Source organism: Pezoporus flaviventris, unplaced genomic scaffold (genome assembly GCF_033815535.1).
Source record: "Pezoporus flaviventris isolate CSIRO_AGI_PZ_B2104156 unplaced genomic scaffold, CSIRO_AGI_Pfla_v1 ptg000113l, whole genome shotgun sequence".
In the NCBI taxonomy this organism is placed as follows: Eukaryota; Metazoa; Chordata; class Aves; order Psittaciformes; family Psittacidae; genus Pezoporus; species Pezoporus flaviventris.
In genome coordinates this window covers 416,320-434,321 of record NW_026892661.1, presented here as the reverse complement: position 1 = coordinate 434,321, position 18,002 = coordinate 416,320, and the positions used below count along the sequence as shown (strand labels likewise).

The window sequence follows — 18,002 nt, the reverse complement described above, 5'->3', positions numbered from 1 at the left end:
TCCCAAGATCATCAAAACTCTTTGACTTTTATTTTTTGTGTCTAGAATTTGGTTTACTTTCAAATTGCAACAGGGAGAATATCCGAGGCAATAGGGCAAGGTCGTTTGGGGCCCAGGGGCTGCAGCTGATGGAGAACATGGAAATGTATAAAATCAAGTACAGGGTGGCCTTTGTGCCTGCCAGCATACCGTAGCCATCCTCTTCAGGATGTTCTCTTATGCTTCTCTGTGGTCTGCAGCCCTTGTGGGAAGGTACAGTGCTGCCTCCCTGTCACTGCCTGCCTCAAGGTGGGCCTTGGAACAGGTTAGAGCAGGTCGAGGTGAGGGTGTCCAGGGGCGAGAGCTGGCAGCGAGGCAGTGTGCGTGTCCCCATCTCACATTTCCAGTGGTGTCTCTTCCCTTTAAACGCCGCAGTGCCGGGGCTGGGCTGTGGTGCTGGTGCTCCCAGGTCTGCTGCTGGAGGGGGAGCAAGGCAGCCTGCCCTGGGGGAACAGAACAGTGTGTGAGGAGGGAGACAAGAGGAAGGCAGGGCGGCTGCTGGTAATTGCAACGCTTGTTAATATTAATTAGGACTATTATTTAATACGGGCGATGACTAATGCGGCTCCAGCACCCCCGGTGCCCGTCCCGGGGGCGCGCACGGCCGGAGAGCCTCGGGCCGTGCTGGGGACCAGGAGGCGGCGGCCCCTCGGCGCCGGGGATGGCCGGGCGGGTGCTGCCACCTGCCGCCGGGCGGCGGCTTTCACCCGGCCCGGCCTCGGCAGCTTCGCTCCCGTTTCTCCTCCCGCAGACTGTAATGTAGCAGATCCTGCGATGTCCACGGCCTCACAGCTTGGCCCAGGGTCCAACCCGCTGCCGAACCTGAACGAGACCAGCTCCTCCAGCGTGCCTCATGCTGCTGCGCCCGGCTTGCGGTCCGACGCTGCAGGCGGCGGGCCGGGAAAGCTGCCCTCACAGTTCGTTTACGTCTTCACAACACACCTCGCTAACACGTAAGTAGAAAACCTCGTCTGTCCTCTGGGGATGGGCAAACTCCGTCTTAAACACACGCTTCCTCCCAGCAACGCCCGGCACTGTGCCCTGCCATGCATGGCTGTAGAGCATGTCTAGTCAGCATCCAGCTGAAAAATTCACCCAAACCATCATGGAGTGACTTGGAAGAGCTAAGGGGCTGAGTGTCACAGGGGGTGCCCTGTAACACTTGATGCTCTCCACTCAATTCCTCTCTTCTGTTCCACATTGTCTGAACACTGGAATCCTACCGAGGCTGCTTAGGTTTAGAGCTCTTCTACAACACAGGTTTGGTGCAGTAGATCCCAGAGCGTCTCGGTGACAGCCACCTTAGGGCAGCAGGCACAAGGCAGAGCCCAGTGCCCATCACATGGGACATGGGAAGAGGGAAATTCCAGGGCAAGAGGTTATCAGTTGGAGAACCTCACTGCAGCCTGTGTGTGACAGGGGGAGGACTCTGAGAGTATCACCCTACTTGGTGGCTTCCAGAGATTTCCCGCAGGACCGAAGAGTGGACGTGGCCACTGGGGGTGGTACAGGTGGGATAGGGGCGCAGTGCCCCTTCTCTAGTGGTTTGTGCTCTCTCCCCAGAGCTGCAGAAGCTGTCCTGCAGGGCCGAGCTGACTCCATTCTGGCCTACCATCAGCAGAACGTTCCACGAGCAAAACTAGACCAGGTAAATGGGCTGTGAACCAATGCCTCTGTCGGCACATGCTGCTGACCCTTCCCTTCTGAGGTGGCCGTTCTCCCCCAGCTCCTGGCTCAGCTGCGGAGGAAGGGGTTGCCCTTTTGGTGGGGTGGGAAGCTGCTTTGCTGTGGAACCTCATCAGAGTTCTTCTGTCAGCAGTGGAAAGTGTACACACCTGGCTTTGCATTTCCACAGCATGTGTAATGGCAGCTGAGTCTTCCCCACAGGGAATGAAGGGGAATTGCCACAGGGCATGTTTTTGCCACAGAGAGGTCTCCAGCAGGGTGGTGGGGAGCATTACCTACTTAGGGTTTTCCTGCTCAGGTTTATTTCCCTCTTCTCTGCTAGGCACCAGCTCCTAAAGTGCTGGGGGTTGCCGAGCCACTTCCCATTAACCCTCCTGCTGCCAACACTCCACAGTCCCAGCCACCACCGGCACCTCAAGCGAGTCAGCCGCAGGCACAGCCCGCCCCGCCGCAGCCCCCACCTCAGACCATGAGTCAGACCCCTCTGCCTGCACCCAGCAGCCTGCCCCAGGAAGGGTCAAGTGAAGATGTCCGGAGGGATCTGACTCCCAACTCTCTGGGGAACAACAGTGGCAGCAACCAGCCTGGAAGCAACCACCCAAACACACCCACCGCATCTGCCACCACCATGCAGCCCGGGCAGGTGGACTCCTCCACCGCATCCGGCTCCAGCCTCCTTGGTGAGGGCCCAGGCACAGGGATGCCGGGGAACGGGCAGGCAGGTCTGGGCCCCAGGAACCCCATGAACTCAGAGGGCCTCTCGAAGGAGCAGCTGGAGCACCGAGAGCGTTCTCTGCAGACCCTGCGGGACATTGAGCGCCTGCTGCTGCGCAGTGGGGAGACCGAGCCCTTCATGAAGTCCAGCCAGAACGCGGGTGAGGGTGGGACTGCCCCTCAGCCACAGGCTGCCCCTGCCCAGCCCCCCGCACCCCCCACCGGCATGAAGAAGTATGAGGAGCCTCTGCAGTCCATGATCTCCCAGACCCAGAGCCTCGGTGGGCCCAGCCTGGAACACGAGGTTCCCCACCATCCAGGTGCTGACATGGGGCAGCAGATGAACATGATGATGCAGCGGCTGAACCAGGACAGCCTGACACCGGAGCAAGTGGCCTGGAGGAAGCTGCAGGAGGAGTACTATGAGGAAAAGCGACGGAAAGAGGAGCAGATCAGCATCCATGGCCGGCCCATGCAGGAGATAATGATCCCACAGTCGATGGGGAGCATGATGATGCGTGGGCCACCACCACCCTACCACAGCAAGCCTGGAGAGCAGTGGCCTCCTGGGATGGGCAGCCAGCTGCGGGGACCCATAGATGTGCAGGACCCAATGCAGCTGCGGGGAGGGCCACCCTTCCCGGGGCCACGGTTCCCTGGAAATCAAATGCAGAGAGTCTCTGGCTTCGGAGGGATGCAGAACATGCCCTTGGATGCTCTTGGGCCCATGAGTGCCATGCAGAGGCCAGTCAGGCCCGGCATGGGATGGAACGACGATATGCCTCCTATGGGAGGCCCCGGGAACTTTCCGCAAGGTACCCTGCCCTATCCGGCAGGGCAGGGGGACCCCGAAAGGTTCATGAATCCCCGTGCCAGGGAGGAGATGCTGCGGCATCAGCTGATGGAGAAACGCCCAGTGGCGATGCAGAGGCCCATGGGGATGTCCGGCAACGCCATGAGCCAGGGCATGGAAATGGAGAGGATGATCCAGGCCCACCGGCAGATGGATCCATCCATGTTTGCTGGGCAGATAACAGGGGACAGCCTGAGCAGTGCCCCGATGGGAATGGATTTTGCAGGCACTCGGGGCATGCTGAGCCCCCCTATGAGTCAGTCGGGCCTTCGGGACATGGATGCACCCATGGGCCCCGGCAACCTCAACATGAACATGAATGTCAACATGAACATGAACATGAACCTCAACGTCCAGATGACCCCGCAGCAACAGATGATGATGTCGCAGAAGATGAGGGGCCCCGACATGATGGCCCACCAGGGCATGAGCCCTGAGGAGCTGGCCAGGGCCAGGGCTCAGAATGGCAATGGCAGCACAATGCTGGGGGGACCCCAGAAAATGATGATTCCTTCCCAGTTCCCCAACCAAGGACAGCAAGGCTTCTCCAGTGGGCAAGGGCCTTACCCCAACATGCCCCAGGAGATGGGCAGCGGCTCGGACATGTTCAGCCCTGAGCAGGGTGCCATGCCCGTTGGGAGCATCAGCGGCACCACCAGGCTCAGCCACATCCCTCTGCCTCCAGCCTCCAATCCCGCTCCCACGCAAGGGGGGAACCTGGCCAGCATGCACCCAGCACCGTCCCGGGGGCTGGGCCGCCGGCCCTCTGACCTCAGCATCAACATTAGCCAGATGAACTCCCCCAGCATGGGTCACCTCAAGTCTCCCACCCTCAGCCAGGTGCACTCACCACTGGTCACCTCCCCTTCTGCCAACCTCAAGTCCCCGCAGACGCCCTCGCAGATGGTCAGCATGCCGCCTTCAAACCAGTCTGGACCCCTCAAGTCCCCCCAGGTGATGAGCTCCTCCCTGAACGTCCGGTCTCCAACTGGCTCACCAAGCCGCCTGAAGTCCCCTTCCATGGCTGTTCCTTCCCCTGGTTGGGTGCCATCTCCCAAAGCCACCATGCCCAGCCCAGGAGTCAACCAGAGCAAGCAGAGTCTCAGCATGAACTCGTCTACTTCCATGGGAGGACTGGATCAGGGTATGCCAGATTTCTTATGTGTGTGCTCCGTTCTGGGGAACACGTGGGCAGGGTTCCCCTCCAGGCCATGTGTTCTCACAGGAGCAGGGAGACGCTCGTCCTGGTGCGTGCCCTTGTGTCTCATGGAGCTAGTGTCTTTTCCAGGAGTCCACCCAGGGCCTTTGCAGGTAGATGGGAGGGTGAACAGAGCAGCTTTTATTTCAACCCCAGCTCACGAGCTGTGATACTGGCAGCAAAAGATGAGCCAGTGCTGGGCGGTCAGTTTAAAGTAAAGATCATTGCTGCTCTGGAGCATGGTCTCCACATGAGTGACCCTGGGTCAGGAGGATGTCTGTCAGACACTCAGGGTCTGGAGGATGCCAGGCCATGCCAGCTCTGCATTTTGCAACCTTCTCTGGTCACTGCTCCTGGAAGGAGGGGCCGGGGTTGCTGTCTGATGGGAGCAAGGCACGGTGTGCAGGAGGTGCTAAGCTGCTTTCTCTCTTGCTTGCAGGTTCAGTCCCTTCTGGGCCTCGGAGCAGCTCTTCCGCACCAGCCACTAACACCTCTAGCACCATGAATCCCAACATGCCTTTTACTTCCTCTCCAGATCCATCCCCCTCCCAGAACCCCCTCTCACTGATGATGTCCCAGATGTCCAAGTATGCCATGCCCAGCTCCACACCGCTTTACCACAACGCCATCAAAACCATAGCCACCTCTGATGATGAGCTGCTGCCAGACAGGCCTATGCTTCCACCTGGGAGTATGTCAGGTACGTGCTTCTGGGGCTGGACTTGTCCCAGAAGGGGTCACACCGTCTTGCGGCTGCCAGGGGCCGGAGGCACCAGGTGGAGGAAGCAGTAGGAAAGGCGTTCTCCCACCAACTGCCATGTCAAATAGCTTAAATTTGCCCTCATTCGGAAGAGTGCTCACTTCTTTGTCCTGTACCCAGGCTACCCATCAGCTTTTGGCTTGGGTTTGCTGTCTGGAAGAACTTGAGCCCATCTGGCATTGGAGGCACCCTTTTTCCATGAGCCCTGGAACATTCTGGAACTACCTTCACCCTGTGCAGACAGGTCGGCCCTGGATTTTCAGGGCTTCTGGATTGTCTCAGGCCCAGGACTCGCAGGCAGAGGTCTGCTGCTCGGAGCCTTTGTGCTCTTGTGCAGTGGGATGGAGACACTCTGAACAAGGTGTGGGAGTAGGGGGTTTTGGTGGAGTGCAGGTGCCTGCACGGGCAAGGCTGTCATAGCGTAGTTCTGATCTCAGTAGGCGACAGCCAGACATGCTCCGCTGGCTGGCAGCACTGCTGGGGACAGCTAGGCAAATGAGCGCTTTGCGTCATTGGTGACCAGCCCGAAGGGGAATTCCAGCATGTTGTACGACTTGATTTAGGGCTTTAAAGCTGTCTGATAAATATTTTTGGCAGTTTTCAAAATGAAAAATCAACTTTTTGACTCTTTCACTGCAGAGTAGTCACTTGGGTTGACCTCAGGCATGCAAATGTGCTGGCTCCTTCCTAACCTGACCCCCTCTGCAGGCACGGGTCACTCTGCTGTGCCAGTGAGCACAGTCCTCCCTCCTGGACAGCACCTGGGTCGGGCTGCAGACTCTTTTGCTTCTTTGTCTTCTCGCCACCCAAGATCATGTGGTCGCAAGAGCTTGCCGGGTGGCTACCTCTGCGGCAGGCAGTGGTGAAGGGTCACTGCTTGGTGCCTTGCAGGCAGCTGACAGCCCTGCTGAGATCATGGGGCAGGACTGTCCCAGCAAGATCAGTGGGCTGTAAGGAGCTACAGCTCCATCCTGGGACCTGCTGAAGCTGGAACAGCTCTCTGCTGCTCCCAGGCTTGAGGAGCTGAAGTCTGAGGCACTTTTTCCTGATGCTGGTGCTTTGTGAGCCCACCTTGCGGGTTCTAGCTGAGCATCACGCTCCATGCTCAGGGCTTTCTGAGCAGGAATGCTAGGCAGTCATCCGGGGTGTGGATTTCGCAGTCCCAAGAGGTCTGTGGGCAGAGTTAACCCTTCTTTCTCTCTTTTTTCCCTCTCCTTAGGTGTGACAGGAAACCAGCCAAATCAACTGCACTTGAACTCCGTGGGGCCTGGATCCTCTCAGAGCCCTATGGGAATGAACCTGCCTGGTCAGCAACCGCTCTCCCATGAGCCACCCCCCACCTCCATGATGTCTTCCCCAAACCCTCTGGGCTCCAACATTCCTATGCACCCGAGCGCGCCAGGGCCAGGCGTGCCTCCCCAGAACCCCATGATGCTGCCCCCAGGGCCGCAGGACTCGATGAACCAGCAGTGCGGCCCTGTGCCCAACAGTTCACAGATGATCCCTTCCAACCAGCTCGTGTTCCCCCGCATGCAGCAGCCCCACAACGCCATGCCATCTCCTGCCGGGGGCATGCCCATGGCCCCTGGTGGTGGAGGTGGCCCCGGGATGCAGCAGCATTACCCACCAGGGATGCCCTTGCCGCCTGAGGACCTGCCCTCCCAGCAGCCTGGCCAGATGCCCCCTCAGCAGCACATGATGGGGAAGAACATCCCTCCTCGGATCGGTGAGCCCTACCCAGCCGTGCTTCCTGGGGTGGCGTCGGTGCTGAACGACCCCGAGCTCAGCGAGGTGATCCGCCCCACGCCCACCGGCATCCCCGAGTTTGACCTGTCCAGGATCATCCCATCGGAGAAGCCAAGCAGCACCTTGCAGTATTTCCCCAAGAGCGACAGCCAAGCACCCAAATCACAGCCTTCCAACCTCCATCTCATGAACCTGCAGAACATGATGGCTGAGCAGCCCCCGGTGCGGCCAGGTATGAATGCCCCCAGCCTCCCTGGGCAGCAGGGTGTGCAGAGGGGACTCGGCATGCCCATGTGTCATCCTGGACAAGTGCCCATTCTGGGCAGGACAGGCATACCGCCCCAGCAAGGTATGATGGGCAACAGCATGCACCAGGGCATGATGTCCCCACAACAGAGCCTGATGGCCCAGCAGAATTTCATGCTGATGCAGGCCAAGCAGAGGAGCATGTCTGTGTCGGGGGAGATGTATGCCCAGACAGGACACATGATGTCACCTCAGGGCTCCCTCATGGGGCCCCCGCCTCAGCAGAACCTCATGGTCACGCACCAGATGAGGCAGAGGAGTGTCTCCTTGGACAGCCAGATGAGTTACATCCCCGGGCCCGGGAACATGGCAAACCTGCCTTTCTAACCCGGCCGGCGCTCAGCTGGGGAGGGGACAGGGCTGCCTCTGCAGACATTTTTAAACCTTTCTGGGGGGACAGTTGGGGGCCAACGCCAGTGGAGGACACCACGTGGGATGCTTTTCAGATCGGATTCGCCTCTACACAGAAAACCAGATGTGCAGTAAACTTGATGTGAATTGGGTTTCTTTTTCCTTTCTTTGTAGGGAAGGGGAGGGTGGAGGGGCTGGGAGCAGGGCTGTCACACTGAGCCCTGTGTGGTGACCAGGGACATCCAGACCCAGTGGCAGTTTGTAAAGTTTTCAGTTTTGGTTTTCCTCTGTCAAGTGTTCTTCCTCCCCTCCCCCCCCCCCCCCCCCATTTTTTCCTTTTTTCTTTTCTTTTTTTTAATTTTTTGTTTCTTTTCCTTTTTTTTTTCTTTTTCTTTTTTCCTTTGTAAACAAACAAAATGTGCAAGAGGGTTTTTGGAACTAGCTGTAAATAGGTCGCTGGGAAAGGCAAAACTTGTGCTGGTTTTTAATTGTTCTGTATTTCTGTGTTTTAATAGAAGCCTCAAAACATGTTTTAAAAAAACAAACAAACAAAAAAAACATGCTAAAGGCAACAGTGTACAAGGATTGAAAACTCTCCTGAGAGGCAGCAGGAGGATCCCCCAGGGTGCACAGGGCATTGAGAGATCCCATTGTAGAGTGACTGTGTCAAACCTAAGTTGTTCCCGTGTCCCAACGGTTTGCATGTGTGGGGTGTATGGCTTCATGCAGATCCCAGGCCCTTGTGGACGCTGTGCTGAGCACACGGTCGCGGCCAATGACTGAGGCCTCTCGGGGAGGTCAGAGCTGTGGCCACGGTGAAGCACTGCTGGAGCAGCCTCCCAGGATTTGGCTGTTGCTGCTCCGTGGTGAATCTGCTGTGGCTGAGCTGGGGACGGTGCTGGCCCTTGGGCTCGAGAAGCGGCGAGGATCTGGGTTGTGCAGGTGGTTAACGTGCCGGACCCGAAGGTCTCGACCAGCCACGTCACCTTCAGTCCCTTCTCTTTGTGCTGTGTCACCTGTGGGCAGGGGGTTGCGGTGTGTAGGGACACATGGGCTCCGAGATGAGTGAGGTGAAGCGTTCCTGTGCTTCCAGGAGAGGTGAGTTGAGAACCCTGCTCTGCTGCAGCCTTCCTACACCAGTCCTTTACCAGTCTGTTGCCCTCCGTGACTGTGCTGCGCCTCCTCTATCTCTGCCATTGAGTGCTCACCCAAGTCTTCCTCATGCTTGTCAGTGATCCATCTCCAGAGTTTCACAGGCAGTCTTTGCTCCACCTTGCCCTGAGCTACTGGCAGCAGCCCTGCTCTGCCACTGGTGAGGATCTGTCCCTGTGTGTGATGCTCCATCTTGGTGTAAGAGTTGTCTCGTACGGTGCCAGTGGCGCAGCCCCCCCATGCTTCGGGCAGAAGAGGTTGTGTTGTGGCCTCGTTCTCAGGCTGGCAGAAGCAGTTCAAACGAGTCCAGCTGCTCTGGATGTGCTCCACCCTCCCTGTCCTCTGCTCTGTAAGGTCTTCCTGCCCATGGTGCTGATGGTCCCACCGTGTTTGCTCAGAGGGGACCGCAGGGTGACATGTGTGCACTTCTGCTTGCACCACGGTATCTCTGGACCTCTGCAGGGACCTCTGCGGGTTCCAGCATGGCGTACCCTATGGGTATCCGGCAGTGTGCTCAGGGCAGGCGACTGCTGGGGGAACACGCACTGGAGGGTTGTCTCTGTAGAGCCAGACTTAGCATACTACCTCTCTTGTAACAGAGCTCACATTTCCCTACATGCTACTGCAGGGAGGGGAGCGCTTTCAGAAAGGGAGATTGTCAAGTAGCAAGCAAATGGCAGGCCTTTTATCACGTTACAAGCTGTTGAGGAGGGCTGGAGGCTGTCTTGATCTGATCTGTGAAACAATGGAGCCACAAAGTCCAGTTAGGAATACCTTGAAGTCTTGGGTGTTTTGTAGCAAGCAGTGGATTTGAGGAAGGCTTTCGCTCTAGTCTCCAGCTTGGTGTGGTTTTATTGTATACAGTGTGAGCGCACAGCCTTTTCAGAGATGGCAAAATGGGAACAATCCTGGGAGGTGCTCATCCCTGCCTTGGCAGTTGGAGTGGAGGAATAAACCTCAGGCTAACGAAGTGTGCTTTGGACCTGGGGTGATAGCTGGTTGGATTCTCTATCCGTTCAGAACATGCATTTCACATGGGAGGATGTGGCTTTAGCAGATGCAGCTCTTTCTAAGCCTGGCTTACCTGAAAGGCTGTGGCTTCTCTTGGCTGCACTTCGGGGTGATGGCTGCCCGTATTTTCTTGTAAACATCCAAATAGCAGTGCCAGCCCCAAACCTTGCTCATCACCCACCAGCTAGTCTCGGTTAATTTGAAGCCATACTTTTTTCTATATGGAAGCTTTTTGTTTGTCTGTAGACAACTGTTGTTTTAGCCTGGTTGAGATCTCCATGTGTCTGTACCGTCCCTGTTGCTGGCTGAACATCCGATGGGAGAAGAAGTGCTGCCTAACACCCCTCTGCGCCATGGCCGCTCCCGGCCGCATCTGTGAACAGCAATATGGCAGGAGCTTCTCAGGAAGCTCACTGACAGCCAGTCCTTGTTAGACCCAGGCCAGGTTTGCCACCAGCCGGTTGCCCACTGCCGTGAGCTGTGTCTAGTCTCGTGTCTTGTAGTTTATTGCTCGGCTTCTTGGCTTGAGTTCTGTGTCCTGACTCCACCTAATCACAGTAAAAGGTTTGCCCATGTTTTAACCATGATTTCGCCACGTTTTCCAGCTCCAAAAAAAGTGACTGCTGGGAAACCGCATCTTTCAGTATGTCAGATAATCACACGCCCAGAAGTAGCTTTCACGTTGAGGTAATGGTGACTGACCTGTTCTCTGTCATCCCATGGAGAAACTTCCCCAGTCATTTTGTACCATTATATAAATATATATATAAATATAAATATATAAATACAATATGTGAAGACATCTTACTGGTTTTTATTTGAAACAATTTTTAGGCTTGTTTTTGGGTATCTGTGCTGCCTGTAATGTATTGACCTGTTTTATAGGTGCCTTTTTATTAAAAAGACAAATTTCAAAACCTGACCCTGTGCCTATCTTCAGCGGCCGTGGGATTGTCTGTGCCACTGGAGCGGATGAGCAGAGCTGAGCTCAGCCAGCATCACCTGCAGCATGTCACAGCAGGGCCGGGGCTTTCAGAGCCGCGGGGAGAGCCCCTTCTCTGCAGCACTCCCAGGTACACGCTCATTCATACGCTCCCCGGTGCACACTCTGCTGCCCACCATGGTGCGTGCATAGCAGGATGCTCTGCTGCAGCACCCCAGCTCCATCCCCTGGGAGGCCGTGGTGCCCCGCAGGAACTGCGGAGCAGCGTGCTGTTGTGGGGGTCTTTGTGTCCCCCTACTTGGGGTCGCTTCACTGGGGACCAGGGCTTTCTCTGCTCCTCAGGAAGGGTCTGCCGGCTCTGAGCCAAGCCTTGCCCAGGCTGGCTGGGCCGAAAGCGGGCATGAGGGTGGCTTTCCACCGTGGCAGGAGGTGCTGTACTCAGTGGGAGAGGCTCTGTAAAGCAGGAAGTAACTAGGGTCTGGACTGACTCCGAGCACGGCAGAGCTGTCTGCAGCACTGGTAAAGGGAAATCTGAGGAAGCTGAGCTCTGTGGTCTTCATGTGCAAACAGCAACGCATGTCACAAAGGTGCCATCAACCCACTTAGTGCTCTCTAGTGCATTTCACGTGTGAAAGTGGTATGATGACAGACAACTGCTTACAAGCACTATACATGAGAAGGGGGTATTTTATTTAACTGCTTGTTACAGCCTACCTCAAAACTTCCTAAAAGTTTCCCAAGACATCAGTACTAAAACCTATAGTAAGAATAGATGTGTAACCCATTCACTCTTACTTTGCCTGCAGATTTCCTTGTTACCTCGTGAACACTGTGAGAATTTGACACTGTGGCTGTTCATTTTGCCAGTAACTTTATTGTGTAGAAACACAGTTCCCATCAGAACCAGGGCTGGGGAGGTGTTTATAATGTGTCTGCAATGGGTTTGCTCACAGGTAGGACTGTGGACCTAGACAGCAAGGGCAGGCTTCAGAGAGCTGCTCTGCTGCTGCGCATACGTGCTTGGGTAACTACGGTCACCATTAGCTGCAGGTTTTGGCTTTGAAGATGCAGTGCTGCAGGAAGCGGTGGAGGGCTCTTTGTGTAAAAGCCTTATGCTTGGTGAGTTTTGTCCTCGAGTCACAAGTTGAGAACGAGATCTCTGCCTGAGCTGGACTGATTACTCTTCCGTAATGACTGGTCTTCTTAGCAGAGCCCTTGGGTACAGGGAAGTTCGGCTGCAGCCGAGCCCTTTGTTAGTGGGTTGAACTTCAGAACTGAGTTTCGCACAAAATTGCTGCTGCAAGAGAACTGACATTGTTTCCACTTTGCTTAAATGGTGAATGGCAGAGCACTGTGTACCTGTGCCATTGGAGGGAGTTCTGCATCCCCCGAGTGTCTTGTTCCAGTTGCCGTAGCCAGTGGGTGGCCGCTGCCCCCTTTGGGCATGTCTCTACCAACCCAAGCCAGCAAAGTAGACACCCACTGAGCTTTTGTCCTCAGTCCATGGACTTGGCTGCATTTCTTTCCTTGCCTCTAGTACCCCAGCCTTGTGCCTGGCTCCATGCAGAGGATGCCTGCAGTCAGTGAGGAACAGGTGAAAATGTCAGGTTCAGCCTACTCGCGTTCATCTGGCCCTGCCAGACTGACCACTGGACAGAGTGTTCACCGACTGGATGGATTTCTAGAGGTGTGAGAACCAGGAGGAGCCAGGTAAAAGTGTTTGGTGGGATCTGGGTGTTGGGTGGCTGTTGGACCTCGGTTTCCTGAGGACTGAAGAAAGTGGTGGGACGCTTGTGAAACTTGGGACTGAGGCCACATGTGTGCCACTGGGAAGGCAAGCCCCTGCAGGCAGCTCTTCCCAGCTAGAAAGCGGAGATAGAGGTGGTGTTGTCAGACTCGATCCCGCTGCCCTTCCTCGTCACCTCCAGGATCTCTTGCAGGGTCTCGTGGCTTATGCAGCCAAGCTCCTGCAGGATCCTGAAGAAGTCGTTACGGAACTTGACTCCAATGAAGGCATAGAGGATGGGGTTTAGGCAGCAGTGCGTGAACCCGATGGCCTCTGTCACCATGATGGCCATATCCAGCTGGTCTTCCAGGAGGCAGTTCTTGGTGAAGGCTTCTAGCTTGGTAAGCGTGTTCAGGAAAATGACAATGTGGTACGGGCTCCAGCAGAGCAGGAAGACGCCTGTGACCAGGATGGCCACACGGACAGCCTTCTGCCTCTGCAGGCGCTGGGACTGACACAGAGCCCGGACAATGGCCACGTAGCAGTAACACATGACCAGCAGGGGCAAGAAGAAGCCCACAGCATGGTAGAGGAAACGGGTTGCCAGCCAGGCGTTGTTGCCATCAATCCCAACCTCTGGAAAATAGCAGATGCTGCGATTGCTGTCATCCGTCCAGACTTCCATGAAGATGAGATCAGGTAAGGTCAAGAGCAGCGAGCAGAGCCAGACAACCGCACAGGTGAGGTGGATGGAGCGGGCTCTGCGCTTGCGGTAGGTGTGGATTGCGTAGACAATGGCCAGGTAGCGGTCCACGGCGATGCACCCAAGCAGCATGCTGCTGCAGTAGAAATTGATCTTGTGGACAGCACTGAGGATCTTGCAGAGGAACTTCCCAAATACCCACCCAGCCAAGCTCTCCACCACACTGAAGGGGAAGGTGAGCAACAGTGCCAGGTTGGCCAGGGTGAGGTGGAACAGGAAGGTTTCTGTGGTAGTGCGAGACCGTTTGAACCTCTCTAAAATGACCAGGACCAGGGCATTGCCCACTGTCCCCAGCACAAACATCAGTAAGTAGATGAGGGGCATGAAGACCTTTCTGAAGGGGTCTCTCTGGTTGCCGACCACAGATGAGGCTGGGTTGAAGCAGAAGTAGCCCTCCAAAGAAGGGGTGGTGTTCTCAGCTTCATAGTAACCGCTCAGCTCCACCTGGCTCTGGGGAACAGAGAGGCTCTGGTTAACGGAGGGGCGTTTCTGCACACGAGAGCCCGGTCCCTCTGCTGCACCCAGCAGGCTGGAGCAGAGGATTCCCACAGCCTGCCTGCCTCAGGAGGACATGCTGCCTGTCTGCAGTGCGGTGATGTGGGAAGCCCCTCTGGTGCCAGGAGGTGCAGCAGCTCATGAAGAGGGTTGTCCCAGCCTCTTAACAGTGAGCACTGCTCAGCCTGTAATCTTTACCTGGTGCATTTGGGCATGTTCTGCTGTCCAGACAGATGACCAGTTTCATCTTCTGGTTCTCACCATGTAACCAACCACGTTACCTGCTGGTTGCTGGCTTTTACTTTCTTACACAGCACAGAGCCCTCCCCTACCCATTTGTGAGCCTGACTGTGTTGTGTCCACCCCCCCATCCTGCCTGCAGCCAGGTAGAAAGGTGGTGGGATTCACCACACAGCACATCTGTACCGCAGTTACGTGCACAGATCCCATCCCATTCTGCTTCTATTCCTCAGAGACCTCAGAGCTGCCTGGGGCAAGGCAAGGTGGGGAGAGCAGCAGCGGTGCTCAGATGACTTCCCACACACTCAGAGAAAGGTGTGGGGCATGTGTTTGAATGCCTCTGAGGCACACCAGTGCCATAGCTATGGGGATGGATGCTGGAGAGAGAAATCGGTTCTACCAGTGAACCCTGTGGTTCTGAATTAATTGTAGTCAGGGCAGGAAAGGGAACCTGAAAACACCACTGGGCCCTGAGGCTGACACCAGTGAGGAAAGTGTGATGGAGCCACTGCAGATGTGATTCATGCCTGACCTGCGGCAGCTCCTCACTAGGTGAGTGAGCTGTCCTCAGGCTGGGGCTGTGGGCAAGTCCCAGATGCTGGGAAGCTGGAGCCACACGCAGGACAACCCAGTGATGGTGGCTGTGCTCTGCCTGCCCTCGGGCGCCTCAAGCAGAAGCTGCATGTTCACAAGAGCAAAAGGCTCAAGCACAGATGAGCAGCACAGGAGGCTCGTGTCAAGCTGAGAAACCAGTGATAACTGGGGAGAGTATGGCAGCAGTCACCATGTGCTCACCCCCACGCTCTCTAGAGACCAGTGTGGAGACTCCAGTGTCAACCACAGCGGAAGCCTCTGCTTGCTGCTTTCATACCTTTCACTGCCAGCTGTGACTGTTTGCACCTGCTGCTCCTTCCCTCGCCGAGTTCCCAGCTCTAAACCCAGCCCTGCTTTAAACAGCTGTAGAGCTGACTGGGGGCTTTGCTCCCCCGTGTACCCCTTACCCAAATGGCCATGACCAGCCTTGGGTCCCGCACTGTGCCTGGCTACAGAAAAGGGATTTACATGTTTTCTTTCTTGGGCAACCTTCATGGACAACACGCTGGGTGCCTCTGCATGGAACTGCCCTGGGTAGAGACGTTACACTGCTCCAAACCTCAAACACTCGTGACTGCGGATTGTAGCGGTGAGCTGCAAGCCTTTGGTGAGAAGCATTTTTATTCCCTAAGAACAATAAGTTTTCTGGTTTAGGGTATGATTTTGGAGACTGGAGATTGCTGCTAAAGACAAAAGCCTATAGAAATCCCTCCCAAACAAACATTCGCTGCCTCGTCTGTACCCAGACCCCATGCCAGGAGTTAGCAACAACTCAGAAACATGTGATTTGTTGGCCAGGTCCAGATCCTTGAATCTGGCCCCCAAAATACCAAAAAGCAACCCAAGAACCTTTGCAGTGTGGTCCAGCGAGCAAACCAGGCTGCTCAGGACACATGGGTGACCACGCTGAACACCCGAAAGGAACATGTGTTGGAATGGGAAACTTCACTGGAGAGAGGTTGGAGGGTTCCAGCTTTAAAGAGCAGTAAAATGATGGGAAATGGCTGGCTTTGGTGGCCATAGTGGCCTCAGTGACAGCGGGTGGGCAGCCTGCACAGTGTTTAAAGGCTTTGGCTGTTGAAGAGTTTCCAGTATCGCTTTGCCTGTGGAGCTGGAGTGGAGACCAAGTGCCACTATCAAGACACCATCAGCTTGCTGCAGTAGGCAGGTAGGGTTCTTACCGTAAGCCACTCGCTGTGGGCAGGGGAAGCGTGTGCTGAGCTGCGCCTGAGGCATGCTCTCGTGCATCTCTGAGCAGCGATGCACATGAGTGACTGTGGGTGGGAGCGGACAGAGATGAGTTGAAGACAAAGAAAAGAGGATGAAAAGTCAGAGTCTGGGCTGAGACAGGAAGGGCAGGGACCCAGGGCTGCAGGAGATGCACCGAATGTGCCAGGCCAAGGTTCTAGGGACTCTGCCTGTGTCTCCCATCTCTAGGAGCGTGCGTGTGTAGGGAAACATTCATGCAAGTCCCCTGCAACACAACTGCAGCCAGACTTTTGGTGGGTGATAAAGTGGTGTCTTTGTAGCTGAGCAGTCAAGTGCATGCCAGGGAAGCCTATTCCTGCATGCTCTTTGTTCAGGGATCCCTTTTCCCCTCTAACCCACATCTCAGAGTTATTTCAGTCTCCGCGTGTCAGCTGCTTTTCTCAGTTCCCCACAACTGCCAGCAATCAAAACATTTGGCTGCAGAAAAGAAACAGCTTGTGCACTATTAGGGATTTTCCATGTGAGTCATTCCCTTCCAGCCCATGCCATGGCCAGGAGAATCACACTGCACTCTGAGAGCCTTAAAACTGGAATTGCCCACATCAGCACAAGTTGCTGACAGAGCTTCTTGCTCATCTTCTCTCCGGGCACTGAACTAGGGAAATGCACAGATAAGAGCAAAGCCTCTGGGAACACCACAGTGCCTTATGGAAGCTCCAGGGAAACGCATGTCACAGACTCCTGAGCATGGCAAGTCTGAGAAAAGGTACAAAACTGTTCTTGCTGCGGCACCTGACTGTTGTTTCTTCAGAGAAACTAAATGAAACCTGAGGTCTGCTGCAGAGCCACTCTATTACAAAATAAACTCTGAGCTGCTGCATTTGAAAACCAGGCTAGTGATAGCACGGCTGTGGACTTCCCCTTGGATAGCACAACATAATCTAAAAGGCGCAGCTGCTGTCTTGCAGACACGGGAGAGAACTACAGGGCAGAATACACAGTATCATCGCTCCCTATTAGAAGAAGTACTTGCAATTTATCTTCCCCTCTTTAAAAGTCCCCTCTTTTGAAAATACTGCCTATTCCCCTTTCAGCAGAGCCTACATAAGCCTGTTTGTGAAGAAGGCAGCGGTAGGAGCATGTGTGGACCTATCCAGGGTTTTCATGGGCAGAGAGCTCGCACTGGATTTGCTTGGGCATAGCTGTCCACCAGAGCAGCATGATCGCTCGCAGTGCCTTCATCGATCAGGTCTTAAGGGATGCAAGGGGAGATTGTGAGGCCTAAGAGATGGTTCCCCCTCTGCCAACAGGAGGGGTGGAAGACGCACAGACAGAAAACAGGCCTTTCAGCCCACCCCAGCTCTACCTGCTCTCCCTGTTATGAAGCAAAGCCAGGCCTGACTCACCAAGTCATAGGTCTCTGATGAGTAGCTGACAGGCCCCATGGTTTCAGGGGCAGAATCCGTCTCTCCTCCAGCAGTTTCAGCAAAAGTTCTTTTTTTTTTGGGTGGAGTTAATCATTTAAGCCTGTAGGGAGGGACCTGGCATGCAACAATAGAGTATTTGCAAGGCAAATGAGCTCCTGGCATAGAGTGACCTGATTGATGTAAAGATTAGCATCTGGCTTTAGCATCTTTTTTCTAGTGCTGTAAGCTGAGTTTTAAAGCACAGTGTGAAGAATCTACGTTCCTTTGGTCCGTACTAGGGAAAACCCAGAATGTCTATAGGTCTTCTTTAAAAAGAAAGAGGACGGATGCATTGGGTGGGAGAGATGCTGACAAGGGAGCTGCACATCAGGGACAATCCCTTTGCATCAGGGGACAGCAGCTCAGGACATGGCAGTGTCCCTGCAGCAGAGAAGGAAAGAAGGAGGTAAAGACCAGGGCTGTGCTGATCTTATTTCCCATCTGAACTGGGCCGGAATAGGTGGAATTATTACGCTAGGCTGGTCAACCAGGCCTTACGGCCACAACTGCTGCGGCCATCAGAGGAGGGAGCAGCGTGGCACGTCGCAGCCACTGTGTCCTGCAGACCTCTCATGGTCCCAGGACTGCGTTTTGCTGTCGAAGGCAGGGGTGAACAACTTGAAGCTGGCTGTAGATGTGAGGAACCTGGGAAAGAACTGTCCATGCGAGGGGAAAGAGGGAGGTTTTGGGGTCCTTTTATGCCTGTTTCAGGAAAAAAACGCTTTAACACAAGTTTGCGTGGAACAGGTG

General features: G+C 55.2%; 2 protein-coding genes across 3 annotated transcripts in view; one reads left to right on the top strand and one right to left on the bottom strand.

Annotated features, from left to right (window-relative positions):
* The window catches only part of BCL9L (BCL9 like), a 59,582-nt gene extending 49,976 nt beyond the window's left edge, over positions 1-9,606 (top strand). For both annotated transcript variants that reach the window (XM_061478108.1, XM_061478109.1), the window contains 5 exons: positions 791-992; positions 1,603-1,687; positions 2,048-4,436; positions 4,930-5,190; positions 6,470-9,606. In XM_061478108.1, the coding sequence (XP_061334092.1) occupies positions 791-992; positions 1,603-1,687; positions 2,048-4,436; positions 4,930-5,190; positions 6,470-7,629 (4,097 nt within the window). In that variant the 3' untranslated portion in view covers positions 7,630-9,606. The remainder of the gene's footprint in view (positions 1-790; positions 993-1,602; positions 1,688-2,047; positions 4,437-4,929; positions 5,191-6,469) is intronic.
* A 2,007-nt stretch (positions 9,607-11,613) lies between these two features.
* CXCR5 (C-X-C motif chemokine receptor 5) lies at positions 11,614-17,683 on the bottom strand. The gene is made up of 2 exons (XM_061478122.1): positions 17,193-17,683; positions 11,614-13,698 (listed from the first exon to the last, which is right to left on the bottom strand). Exons 1-2 carry the CDS (start codon positions 17,229-17,231, stop codon positions 12,622-12,624), a joined length of 1,116 nt encoding a protein of 371 aa, XP_061334106.1. The 5' UTR covers positions 17,232-17,683; the 3' UTR covers positions 11,614-12,621.
* Between the last annotated feature and the right edge of the window lie 319 nt (positions 17,684-18,002).